This window comes from Suricata suricatta, chromosome 3, assembly GCF_006229205.1.
Source record: "Suricata suricatta isolate VVHF042 chromosome 3, meerkat_22Aug2017_6uvM2_HiC, whole genome shotgun sequence".
NCBI lineage: Eukaryota > Metazoa > Chordata > Mammalia > Carnivora > Herpestidae > Suricata > Suricata suricatta.
The window spans coordinates 133167805-133179978 of NC_043702.1; the positions used below are offsets into that span (position 1 = coordinate 133167805).

The following is a 12174-nucleotide window of genomic DNA, read 5'->3' on the forward strand; positions in this document are numbered from 1 at the left end:
GGCACTGTGTAAGTTAAGGAAGACACATATCTTCTTGCTCTAAAATTTACCCAGACTTTAAAAAATAATGCTCACTTGAAAATGACTTATAATAAAGCAGAATAGCAGGCAAGTACCAATAAAGAATGTACAACACATCATCATTTCCAAACAGAAAACACTGTTCCCTTAACACCAAAATAAGCCTGAAAAAAAAAAATCACACAAATGGGGGTGCCAGAGTGGCTCAGTTGGTTGAATGTCCAACTTTTGATTTTGGCTCTGGTCATTAACCCAGGATTGTGGGAATCAAGCCTCACATCCAGCTCTGGGCTGAGTGTGGAGGCTGCTTAAGATTCTCTCTCAGGATGCCTGGGTGGCTCAGTTGGTTAAGCATTAGCTCAGGTCATGTTCTCATGGTTCCTGGGTTTGAGCCCCTTGTCAGGCTCTGTGCTCAAAGCTTGGAGCCTGCTTCAGATTCTGTGTGTCCCTTTCCCTCTGTCCCTTCCCCCCTCAAGCTGTCTCTGCCTCTCAAAAATAAACAAACATTAAAAAAAATATTAAGAGAAAAGATTCTCTCTCTCTTCCTCCCTCTGCCCCTCTCCTGGGCTCACACACACTCTAAAATTAAAAAACAAAACAAAACAAAAAAAACTCAAAAAAAAAAAATCACACAAGTGGAAAATGTATTCTGTAGTACCTCACACATGAATTTCTGCCTGTTTTTGTTTCCCACTGCTCTAATTTCATAGGATGGGGTCATCTTCCTTTTGCCACACCAGGCATACAGAAAATTCTTAACATCACCCATGATTCACGAGTCTTCTTTAGACCTAAGAAAACAAAAGTTAAACTGCATTATTTCTTAAGAGCAAACACTAGAAATAACCAATAATTGGAATTAACTCAAAATCTACATTAAATACAGGATAGTCTATCTCGCTACAATTAAAACTGCGTTATCACAAAATTTTAACAAAAGGTCTAGGACATGCTATATGAAAGGGCAGGATACAAAGCCACACGATTTGAACTACATTTTATGAAAGGCCTATGTTTTACATTTCAACTCAATCCTCAATGGCAGATAAAATTATATACTGAACACTTTTTACAGAGGAAGAAACTAGATTATGGAAAGTTTAGGTAACTTTCCCAAGTCACCCATTGTGGAGGCATAAATTCAAACTCAAACTATTACATTAAGAAATGGTCTCCATCAGTTTGTTATAAAACAAATAGTTTACTCTCATTCTGAAGTAGGTCTCCTAGCAGACAGTCCTCAAAACTTTACACTATATATTACAGTAAGAATTTGGTACTTGGTCTGAAAACAGTAATCTGTTAATTTAAGCACCAAATCTCTCCTTTAGGCCTTGTTATTCATTAAATTTGGGGGATATTAAGTTTTCTTGAAGTACAACATACCATACATGTTGCCACTCTCCCTCTAAATCCAGTTTATAAAGACAGCAAAAGATATGGAGCCTATGAGTCTAAAATCTGATTCTAAGTTAAAAGATACAGTATCTGAGACCAAATTTAGATCAAGAGAAAATATGCAAATAAAATTAGTTTGCTGAGGAAAAAACCAATTACAAGCATTACCTGTCTTCTGTTAATGGTCAGTGCATTCTGTTAGTACCTAAATCTGTCATAAAACTGGACCCCAGTACAAACCTGTTTATTCTGTAGCCACAAGCTAACCCTGGGGAAATCCTGACTGAAAAGCTGTGGAAAGCTCAGGAGGTATATCTATAAATTCCAGCCCTGAATAATTAATTAAAAGAAAAAACAAGCCCTCAGGGTGAATGAGTAACATGAAATATGAAGGACTACACTATCAAAATCTTTCCTCCCTAGCAGTCTCATCTGACTCCATTATATTTAACATTAGCTATATTGTAATGATGCCCAAATATACCCTGAAAATTTAGTCTTTTCTCTTATTTAAGCTCCAAAGTCACGTTCATCCAACTGCCGCATATGCTAACTTGATATCTTAGTCAAATCAGAATTTACGTTTCCTCCCCAAATCTGTTCCTCCTCCCCTCGGTCCAACAGTTTCCATAACCCAAAATGGCATCGCCATCTACCAAGGCACTCCTATCACAACGTGAGAATCATCGTTCCCTCAAGAACCTCCATAGCTATCCGATGTAGAGCGCTGAGCATGCGCCAGACAGGAACCTTAAAGGACCATCTACGTGAACTACCCATCTTAACCCTTACGATAATTGTAGAGATAAGACTATTATTATTTTCTTCCTCTGTGGATGGATAAACCGAGACAAACCATACCTTGCCCCACAGAAGACAAAGCTCCTAACTGGGAGACCCAGAATTCCAAGCCAAGCAGTCTGCCTCCTGACTACGCAATTTCTGCCTCCAAAATACGTTTGCAATCCAGTCGCTTCTCTCCAAACCTTGCCATCACTACCGCACCCCTGGAGTACTGCAGTAACGTACTATTATCTCACAGCTCTAGACTCCCGCTTCCACTCTGGTCACTCTAAAACCCATTTTCTTAATACCTTCTCACGATACCCCAGTAACATGGCCATCTTTGTTTCTTCCCCATCTCTGCTCTCAAGCGCTAACTAATGCCTTCTACCTCGGCAATGCTTTCCTCCTAATCTTCATAGCTGACGCATTCTCAACCTAAGGGCCGAGATATCAGCTCAGAAGTCTACCTCCTCCGAAATGCTTTCCCTTGTCACCCTAATGAAAGGAGCTTTCTCCCATGACACCACCTCCCATTTCCTCGGGTCTTTTTACTGAAACCCGCAGACGTTTTTTCCCCCCTCCGTTGCCTCCCACTACCCCAGAAACCTCCTTGCAGTAGTAGTAGGGACTGTGCCCCCACGTGTTTACGGCTCTACCACCCAGGCCGCAGGACAGCGCCCGGTATTTGCTGCCACAATGAATGAAGGGCCCTAAGTGTGTATGGCGGCATCATGGCGGGCTCACCGCCCCGTGATCCGCTCCCCCCTCCTTACAATAGGCGGCAACAGCGCCACCGCCACGCGCAGACCTGAGGAGGAAGAAGGATTTGGCCGCTTCGAACACCAGACCGGCAATCGCTGGGGGAAAGACAGGTCCATAAAGCGGACCCGGACAGCGGAAATGTGGTGCTGAGAGCCGCGTGCAACCGGCGAGCCGCGTGCAACCCGCAATCCGGGGACGCGGCGGACGCCTCGCCCCTTCCCCCATCCCCCACCGCCGACCGCGCTTCGCAACAAAGCCGGGCTGCAGTGGCGCGACGCCCCACGCCCCCAAAAGGTGGCAAGGACGTCTCTTCCCTACCGGCGTTCTCTTCCTGGTGCCAGAAAGCAGAGCCCTCCTTAGAACCGTCCGCGGCCGCGGCCTTCCTCAGAGAGAGACCCGGCAAACGCACCGCAACTCGCTCGGAGGCGGCGGCGAAATGGCTCCGACGGCGTCGCCAGTGGGGCGGGACCAGCGCACGTACGCATGCGCAGGAAGCGAGCTTGGGCCTAAGGGCGCCCGGAGCGGGGGGAGGGGCTGCAGCTCCCTTGCCCCGGGTAGCGTTCCGTCACCAGGGAGATCTGCTCTGCCCTCGGCCTACTGCGCCCTAGCCACAATTCTCCGGGTACGGTGCTACCCACTTTTGAACGTTTTTGAGAGTTGAGGATCTGAAGCATATTGATGTAGCAAAATGTTTCAAGGCCTCTAACATAGGACCTTCAGTAGATGGCAGATAAATGGTAGAAGACAGGTGAATGTCTTCCTCGAAGACACAAGTGGGAATCTTAGTTGCTACCTTTATAGATGATCGACATGGCATATATATGCAGGGGGGTTAGCGCAGGACCAGGGACATAGTACGCGTTCAGAGGCTGTTATTACTGTAGTGATTCAGATACTCTAATGCAGATGTCTCCTGAAAGAAATAAGCTCCGTGAAGGCAGGAAACCAGCCTGGCTCCCTGAGGCCACTCACTGCAGTGTGTGGGGCAAATCATAAGTGCTCAGTAAAAACCAGCTTAATGAGTGTATACAACCTGCAAGGTTGTTTTTGCTTAAATTGGATAACCTTTTGTCTTCAGGGTCTTTGGACTAATTTGTATTCTTAAATATTGTAGTACTCGTTATGTTTTTGAACTCTAGTACTTCCCATGAAGGCAACAATACAAAAAATATTTCAAGTTGGGGTTGTTCCAGAGACTCAGACTAATCGATTATATGGGCCCATCATACCTTATCCATCCTTATTTTTCATACCTTTTTTCTTTTTCTTTTGTTAATGTTTTTGTATTTTTGAGAAAGAGAGAGAAAACGCCAGCAGGGAAAGGGCAGAGAGACGCACAGAATACAAAGCAGGCTCTAGGCTCCAAGCTGTCAGTCAGCACAGAGCTCAAGAGGAAGCTCAGCTCAGGAACTGCGATATCATGACCTGACTTTAAGTCTGGGCCTAACTGACTGAGCCACCCAGTTGTCCCTATTGCTTTTTTTTTCTTAATTCTTCTAGCTAGTGATCAGTTCCACTAAAACTCTGTTGCTCCTACAATTAGAATAGGTTTCTCATTTATCCTTTCTTTTCTTTTCTTCATGTGTTTGCTCTCTTCAATTAAGAGTAAAATCATTCATGGGGCGCCTGGGTGGCTCAGTCGGTTAAGCCTCCGACTTCGGCTCAGGTCAGATCTCACGTTCGTGGGTTCGAGCCCCACGTCAGGCTCTGTGCTGACAGCTAGCTCAGAGCCTGGAGTCTGCTTCCGGTTCTGTGTCTCCTTCTCTCTCTGCCCCTCCCCCTCTCATGCTCTGTCTCTCTCTGTATCAAAAATAAATAAAACATTTTAAAAAAATAAAAAAAAAAGAGTAAAATCATTCAGAGAAAACCATAATCTTTTACTTCTTTGTGTCTTTCAGAATGCTTAAAGCAGCAGGTGTCTGACATTTATGATAAGGGAAATTCAAGGAGCACACATAGATTGCAAATGTTTTGTACTAGATAATGAATACAGCAAAAATGACAACAGGTTAAGTATAAATAAAAATTTCAGAGGTGGATCTTTAGCTTCCAAGGATTATGAAGAATTTTGTTATTGAGCTGGTTCTTAATTTGGGGCTTGCTCTGCTCCTGAGACCTAGAGTCCCCAGTGGATTGAGGACCATAACTAGCATTGCCTTTGTAGGTTGCTGTTAGCAACTATCACCCTCCAACATCTTCACATTTGTAAATGAAGCTTTGAAACCTGCTCCAGAAGTATAGCGTGGTCAGATTTCACTACAACAACTAGATGTTTCCAGTATATGACTATCTAGAAGACTATAGAGGTTAGCAAAGCAGGAGAGAGCAGTGTGACTAGACTACTTAATATTCCACATTTACCTTTTTAAAGTTATTTTTAAGTTTTTAAGTTATTACCTAGAAATAACTTCTGAAAGAGTTGACTCGTTACCTGAGTTTGGTAGAAAATAAAGACTATACAGATATGTATTAAATTAAATCTGTGGAGTGTATGGGAGGAGAAAACCCCACCAAAGACTCTCATGCCATTTGTTATTTCTGCAAACCCAATGGACTGAAGCCAAGTTTCTGCCAGAGAATGAGAATGAGATGGTTATTGCCAACACCTATAGTTAAAATGGATGCTGAGAAATGTTTCTCAAATAAGCAGAAGGTTGGGTGTGGGGGAATGGAAGAAGAACACCAGGGACCAGAACTAGGATTTAAGCAGGGTTATGATGTCTTGAGGAGGTCAGGTTGATGAAATTTGAACTCACTCATAACTTGTGAACACCAATGACACTTGTGCCCTTCAACACTCTTGTACTACTACCATATACAATGTTGCATCCAGACAGGAATGAAGTTTTTTTGTTTGTTTTGTTCTTTTTTTTTTAAATGCTCATAGAGACTTCCTGATAGCTGGGGTCACTTGACTTGAGAGTCTTAGGAAGCGGCCTCTAGTGCTGAATAGGCTAGGGTCCTTGTATTCAGGGTCCTCCCAGCATCATTATGCCCTTTTCACTTTCAAACCCAGAATAAATTATGTTAAAATTGGTAGGTTTACATTAAGAACATATAAAAGGGTAAAAGCCATGAAAGTGCTGGATACAAAGGCAAAACCCAAGGAGGAAGAGAATTTGGGTGCTCTCTGCATTCCAGGAAGGTATACAGTCCAAGTTATCGTGTGAGCCAAACTTGTCTGCCACCTCACAGGTACATCCACAGAACCTGGATGTCAGACAGATTGAGGGGAAGGTATAGAAAAAATAATCCCCTAGTGGCACCTGGGTGGCTCAGTTAGTTAAGTGTCTGACTCTTGATCTTGGCTTAGGTTATGATTTCATGGTTTGTGGGGTCAAGCCCCACGTTAGGCTCTGCACTGCACAGAACCTGATTAGGATTCTCTCTCTCCTTCTCTCTCTGCCTCTCCCCTGATTTGTACATGCCCTCTCTCTCTCAAAGTAAATGAACTTAAAAACCTTTTTTAATGTTTATTTTTGAGAGAGAGGCAGAACATGAGTAAGGGAAGGGCAGAGAGGGAGATACAGAATCTGAAGCAGGCTCCAAGCTCTGAGCCATCAGCACAGAACGTGACTGATGTAGGGCTCGAACTCAGGGAAGCATGAGATCAGGTAAAATGTGGTGGATGTTAACTACGGAATCCAATGCAACCATCAGAAGAAATGAATTGGATATACACAGAACTTAAGGTAAAGGGTTAGTGAAAAGAAAAAGGAACAAAATATGTTACATAACAGCATCTATGTCAACTTAAAATGACAGTAGGGTACCTGGGTGGCTTAGTCAGTTGAGGTCTGTCTCGTGATCTCAGCTCAAGTCATGATCTCACAGTTGGGTGGGTTCAAGTCCTGTTAGGCTCATAGCACAGAATCTTCTTTTTTTTTTTTTTTTGGAGACCGAGAGAGACAGAGCATGAGAGGGGGAGGGGCAGAGAGAGAAGGAGACAGAACCAGAAGCAGGCTCCAGGCTCTGAGCTAGCTGTCAGCACAGAGCCTGACGCGGGGCTCGAACCCACGAATGTGAGATCTGTCCTGAGCCGAAGCCGGAGGCTTAACCAACTGAGCCACCCAGGCGCCCCGCACAGAATCTTCTTTGGATTGTTTCTCCCTCTTTATGCCCTTCCCCACCCTCAAAATAAATAAACTTCAAAAAAAAAATGGCACTAGATGTTTTGCAAAAAAAAAATTTTTTTAAGATACGCATTAAACACATTAAAATGTATGTCTATTGTGGGGGGATGTGATTGAGGGATTATATTAAAAGGAAAACATCGATCCTTCTAGACTCTCTTGGATACATATGCAGGACTGTAAGTGATACAGAGGTCAAGAACAGATATAGGGTCTAATTCTTCCTTACATTAATTAAAATAAATGTTTATTGAAGGCTCCTTTTTTTTTTGTACTAACCACTGTTCTAGAGGCAATAGCCATGAATAAGGCAGATAACATCCTTTTCTCATAGGACTTGCATTTAGAGATGACTTCTGTGTAGTATGATAGAGTAGCTTTTATCAGACCAACTCTCCTGCAAAAAATAACTCCAAAACCTGAAGGGGGGAAAAAATCAAAACAAGACCGCTATATGAAGCATTAGAATCAAGGCAGTTAATATCTGAGGAGCTAAAATCCTGGGGAAGAGGGAAGAGCAGAGCTTTGGAGTCACTTTGCACTTTGATGCATTTGCTGATTCCTAAACTAAGCTGCCTGGGGCAAGAGATGAAGAAGCCAAATAGAAAACAGAGGCTATGAGGCTGAAAAGCTTGGTAGAGCTTTCTAGAGTCTTATGTACTAGAGAGACAAAACTTGGACCAAGGAAGACAGGCCAGGCTTTCATTTGATAACTCCTGCAGAGGTACATTCTAAAAGGAAGGACAAACTCAGGGGAATGAGTAACTTGTAAAAAAATTTTTATAGACTCTTCCAAATTAAAAAAAAAAAAGTCTATAGGCAAGCTAGGAGACAGGCCAAATTACCAAAACTCAAGAGGAAAAAATAAGATGGGGTGCCTGGGTGGATCAGTCGGTTAAGTGTCCAACTCCTGGTTTCAGCTCAAGTCATGATCTCACGGTTCATGAGTTTGAGCCCCACATCAGTCTTGGGATTCTCTCTGACCCCTCTCTCTGCCCCTTCCCTGCTCACTCTCTCTGTCTCTCTCAGAATGAATGGGTAAATAGACTTAAAAATGTTTTTTAAACTTAAAAAAAGAGAAACAAAAATAAAAGAAACACTTCCATAAATGATTCAGACACTGAAATCATCAGACTTTATAAAAATTATGATTAATATGTTCAAGAAAATAGATTAGGGTGCCTGAGTGGCTCAGTTGGCTAAGCGTAGACTCTTGGTTTTGGCTCAAGTTATGACCTCACTCTTCTGTGAGGTCGAGCCCTGTGTCAGGCTCTGTGCTAATGATGCAGAGCCTACTTGGGGTAATCTCTCTTCCTTCTCTCTCCCGGCCCCTCCCCCACTCATGCTGTCTGTCTCTCTCTAAATAAAAAACTTTAAAAAAAGGAAAAATAGATGAAAACATTGGAGATAATTTACAGAGAGCTGGAATAAGAGAGAAGTATCAAATAGAAATTTTAGAAGTGAAAATAGAAATTACCGAAATTCAGAACTCAGTGAGTTAATAGATTGTACATAGCAGGAAAGAGAATTCATAGATTGAAAATAGATCAATAGAAAATATCCAGATTGACCTTGCAGAGGAAAACAAATCATAAACACATGAAAGAACCTAAAAGATGAGTGGAACATGGCGAAAAGGTCTGTTGTACACAAAATTAAAGTTTCAAAAGTAAAAGAGACAGCATGGAGAAGACATGCTACAACCCATGAAGACATAAAGCCACAGCTTCATTGAAAGCTTGCATTTTGGCAGACAGACAATAAACATGGATGCAAACAAAATATTCCTTGGTAACAAATGCTATGCAGAGAATTAAATATAATGGTGGGATAGAATTTGACTGGGTGGCTATTTTAAACTTGGATGGTTAAAAATAATCATTTCCAAGAAGGTAATATTTAAGCTAGCATCTGAATGGCAGACAAGAAGACAGCCATGTGAGGATGAGAAGAGTATTACAGACTCTTATATCGCCCTGTAAGGCAAAGAAGAGGTAACAAGTCATGTAGGGCTGGATAGAGTTTGAAACAGTATAGCGTCTATGTCTTCATAGTGCCTTGAGCCCATAATCTTCCTAGCCGAGCAGGTCCAAAGATTATCTGTTAAAGACAAGACATCTTGAAGGAGAAACTCTACCACAGGCCAAGGCAAATTATGATAGAGACCTAAGCTTTTAGTAGGAAAGGTCTGTGGCACATCTGTGGATATTTTGGAGGAGAGGATGTTGGGGAATAAATGGTTGTATTTCCCCCCATGATCATAATTTGACCCTTGGAAGCACACGTGGTGGCCATAGTTTTTGCATTTTGTTTCATTCCTTCTGATCCACTTTTAGTCAATTCCCCTCTAAGAAAAGTCTGTGATTCTCCTGGCTGTGGGCCACAAGCATGGTCTTTCCTGAACTCTCTCAAGGGGGTGTACAGATCACCATGCTTTCAATTATATACAGACTTGAAAGAACTCACCTCAAATTTTCATGCATAATTAATTCAGTTAATTGTGGTCCCTATTTTTAATTGAGGTATTTACATATGTAAAGATGATCAACCCTTAAATGTACATCCTCTTTTTTTTTTTTTTACCTATGTGTACACCAATAGAACTACCACCCAAATCCAGATATTGACCATTTCTATCATCCAGATAGTTATCTTGTGTCCTTTCTCACTTTTATCACAATAGTGTTGCTTGTTCTTCAACGTCGTAAAAGTGGCATCATGTAGTATGTTCTGTTCTGGATCTGTCTTATTTCACTCAACATAACACTTCTGAGATTCATCTATGCTGTTATATCTAGCAATACTTTTTATTACTGCTAGTACTCCATTTTATTAATATTCCACAATTTGTTTATCCATTCTCTTAATTATGGGCATTTGAGTAATTTCTAGCTTTGGCTAATGTGAATAGAGTTGCTATGGACATTCTTGATTAAGTCTTTGGCCCCTCTATGTTCAGTTTTAGTTTTTGTTTGCAATGAGGGGGACCATAGTCCTTTGAACTGCTTTTAGTATTAGAATTCTATTGAAGCAATATTTAATAACTGTACTGAAATATGGCCCCAGCCCTGTAACCTTTAATCCAACTGTCATCAATAATGAGGGCTTAGAAATAGTTGAACCTTCTGGTCATGATTTGAAAGAACATAAAAGACCTTGGGCAGCTTTTTTTAAGAAGAAATTCAGAGACTAAGGAAAAAAAGAATATAGATTTAAGGTACTGTTTCCACAAAACTGTCTTAAAGTTTAGTTTCCAATTGCTACTTAACAAACAAGTATAAACTTAGGGTGTAACTCAACGCTTGGTTATCATTTCACATTTCTGTGGTCACATTCTTGATAGAACATTAAAAAGACTGTGGTCCTATTTGCTCGTAGGAAGAGTAAAGAAATTTTATGATGCTAAGTTTGAAGAGTTTTAAGTGGCTGGTGAATGGTCCATTAATCAGAGAGCAAATGATGGTTTTCCTATTGGAAGGCTAACAAGAATGTGGGGAGGAATGCATGGAAGAAAGTTGCAGGAAGGATGTAAGAGCTAGGCTCCAATTCCTGACACTGGTCTGTTGATGGGCCTACTGGAATGTGGCAAGTAGCACTGTTTGGGTGCCCAGGAGTTGTGCTTCATCAGGAATCTAACCCCAGACTTGAGTTATGAGACCATGGGTATCTGCTATTGAACAGTATGGTCATACATACTGTCTACACGAATCCTATGGGAGAGTCATGTTCCCTAGGGAGAGTCATTTGGGTTCTAGGGTATGATTGGTTGGCTAATATGCTTTTTTATTTAAAAAATAATTTACTTACATAATTTTTAAATATTTAAATGGTCACATACAATTTAGAAAATTAATAATGCATATGTAAATGTAGTATAAAAAACTTAAAACAGGAGTATATAAAGAAAAATATTAGAGTCATCGTCCCAAAAGCCAATTGTTGCATCTCCAAGAAATCTGCAAGCCAGTTGATGTCATGGGATATCACCATGGTCTAATATTTAGACCATAGAAATTGGCAAATGCAACAAATCTGGGCCTTGTTCCCACCCGTACTCTGCCAGAGCCAGTTGCTGAGCACTTACCGCTTACAGTGGCCCTGGTCTGGGCAGGTCCTTCACGTGCTCTGGGTTGAGTCTTCCCATGAGTCAGGAGTCGGGTGGCTTCTGGTGTTCTAGCTCCAGCCTGGGAAGCCTGATGCTGAGTTGTGCTGCTTCTGAGCTACCTTGAGCCTGAGGCTCGGCCTGTGATAGGATGGTTGAGAGTGGCATTTCATGCAGTACCCAACTGCTGAGCTTCCAGGACTCCCCACACTACCCACTAGCTGTTTCGTGGTGGTTGGGAGACTCTGACCCTTTGAGGCTGTTACTTTGCCAACCATCTATTTCCCTTTGAACTCTATGTTCTTCTCCACGCAAATGTTCTGAACACTACCACCCGTCATATTTGAGGCTTTGGAATTCCTTTGAGCACAGGTCTGCTCCCATGTCTCTCTCTGATCACTCCACCTCAGACTCCTACGCAACATCCTCTGTATGCATTCCAAATGCCAGCCATGCCTAGATTCTGTTCTTAGCCCTCAATATATCCTCTGTTTGGATAATCTTATTCTTCCCATTGCTTCAACTACCATCTCTATGTTGATATTTCCTCAACCTCTATTTACTATTCAAACCTTCTTTTGAGCTTCAGATGAACATATATACATAGTTGGTGGACCTCTCTACATCATGTCCCACAGGCTCTGATTCTTCGGTATCCACCCTGATTCCTTCACTACTGTGGTAGACAACTTTCCAAGATGGCCAACAATGGCCCTTGCCTCCTGAAATTCATACCCTGTGTAGTCCCATCCTACATTGTATTAGAATTGGTCTTTTTGACTGATAGCATACAGAAAGGGATAGTAAGTCACTTCTTATATTGCTTTAAAAGACTGTGGTTTCTCTTTTGGGCTCTGGCCCATTCTTTCTCTCTCTTTCCAGAGGAAGTAAGCCGAAGCCTCTGGCCAACAGCCAGGAAGGAAGTCAGGCCTGCTCACTACTTTTTAAGAGGACCTAGAAGCACATTTTCCA

At 42.0% G+C, this 12174-nt stretch overlaps 1 protein-coding gene across 1 annotated transcript in view; it reads right to left on the reverse strand.

Annotated features, from left to right (window-relative positions):
• The window catches only part of DHX9 (DExH-box helicase 9), a 56189-nt gene extending 52758 nt beyond the window's left edge, over window positions 1–3431 (reverse strand). Inside the window, exons 1-2 of the mRNA XM_029935233.1 lie at window positions 3286–3431; window positions 680–812 (exon numbers count right to left, since the gene is read on the reverse strand). Coding sequence (XP_029791093.1) covers window positions 680–790 — 111 coding nt within the window. The 5' untranslated portion in view covers window positions 791–812; window positions 3286–3431. The remainder of the gene's footprint in view (window positions 1–679; window positions 813–3285) is intronic.
• Between the last annotated feature and the right edge of the window lie 8743 nt (window positions 3432–12174).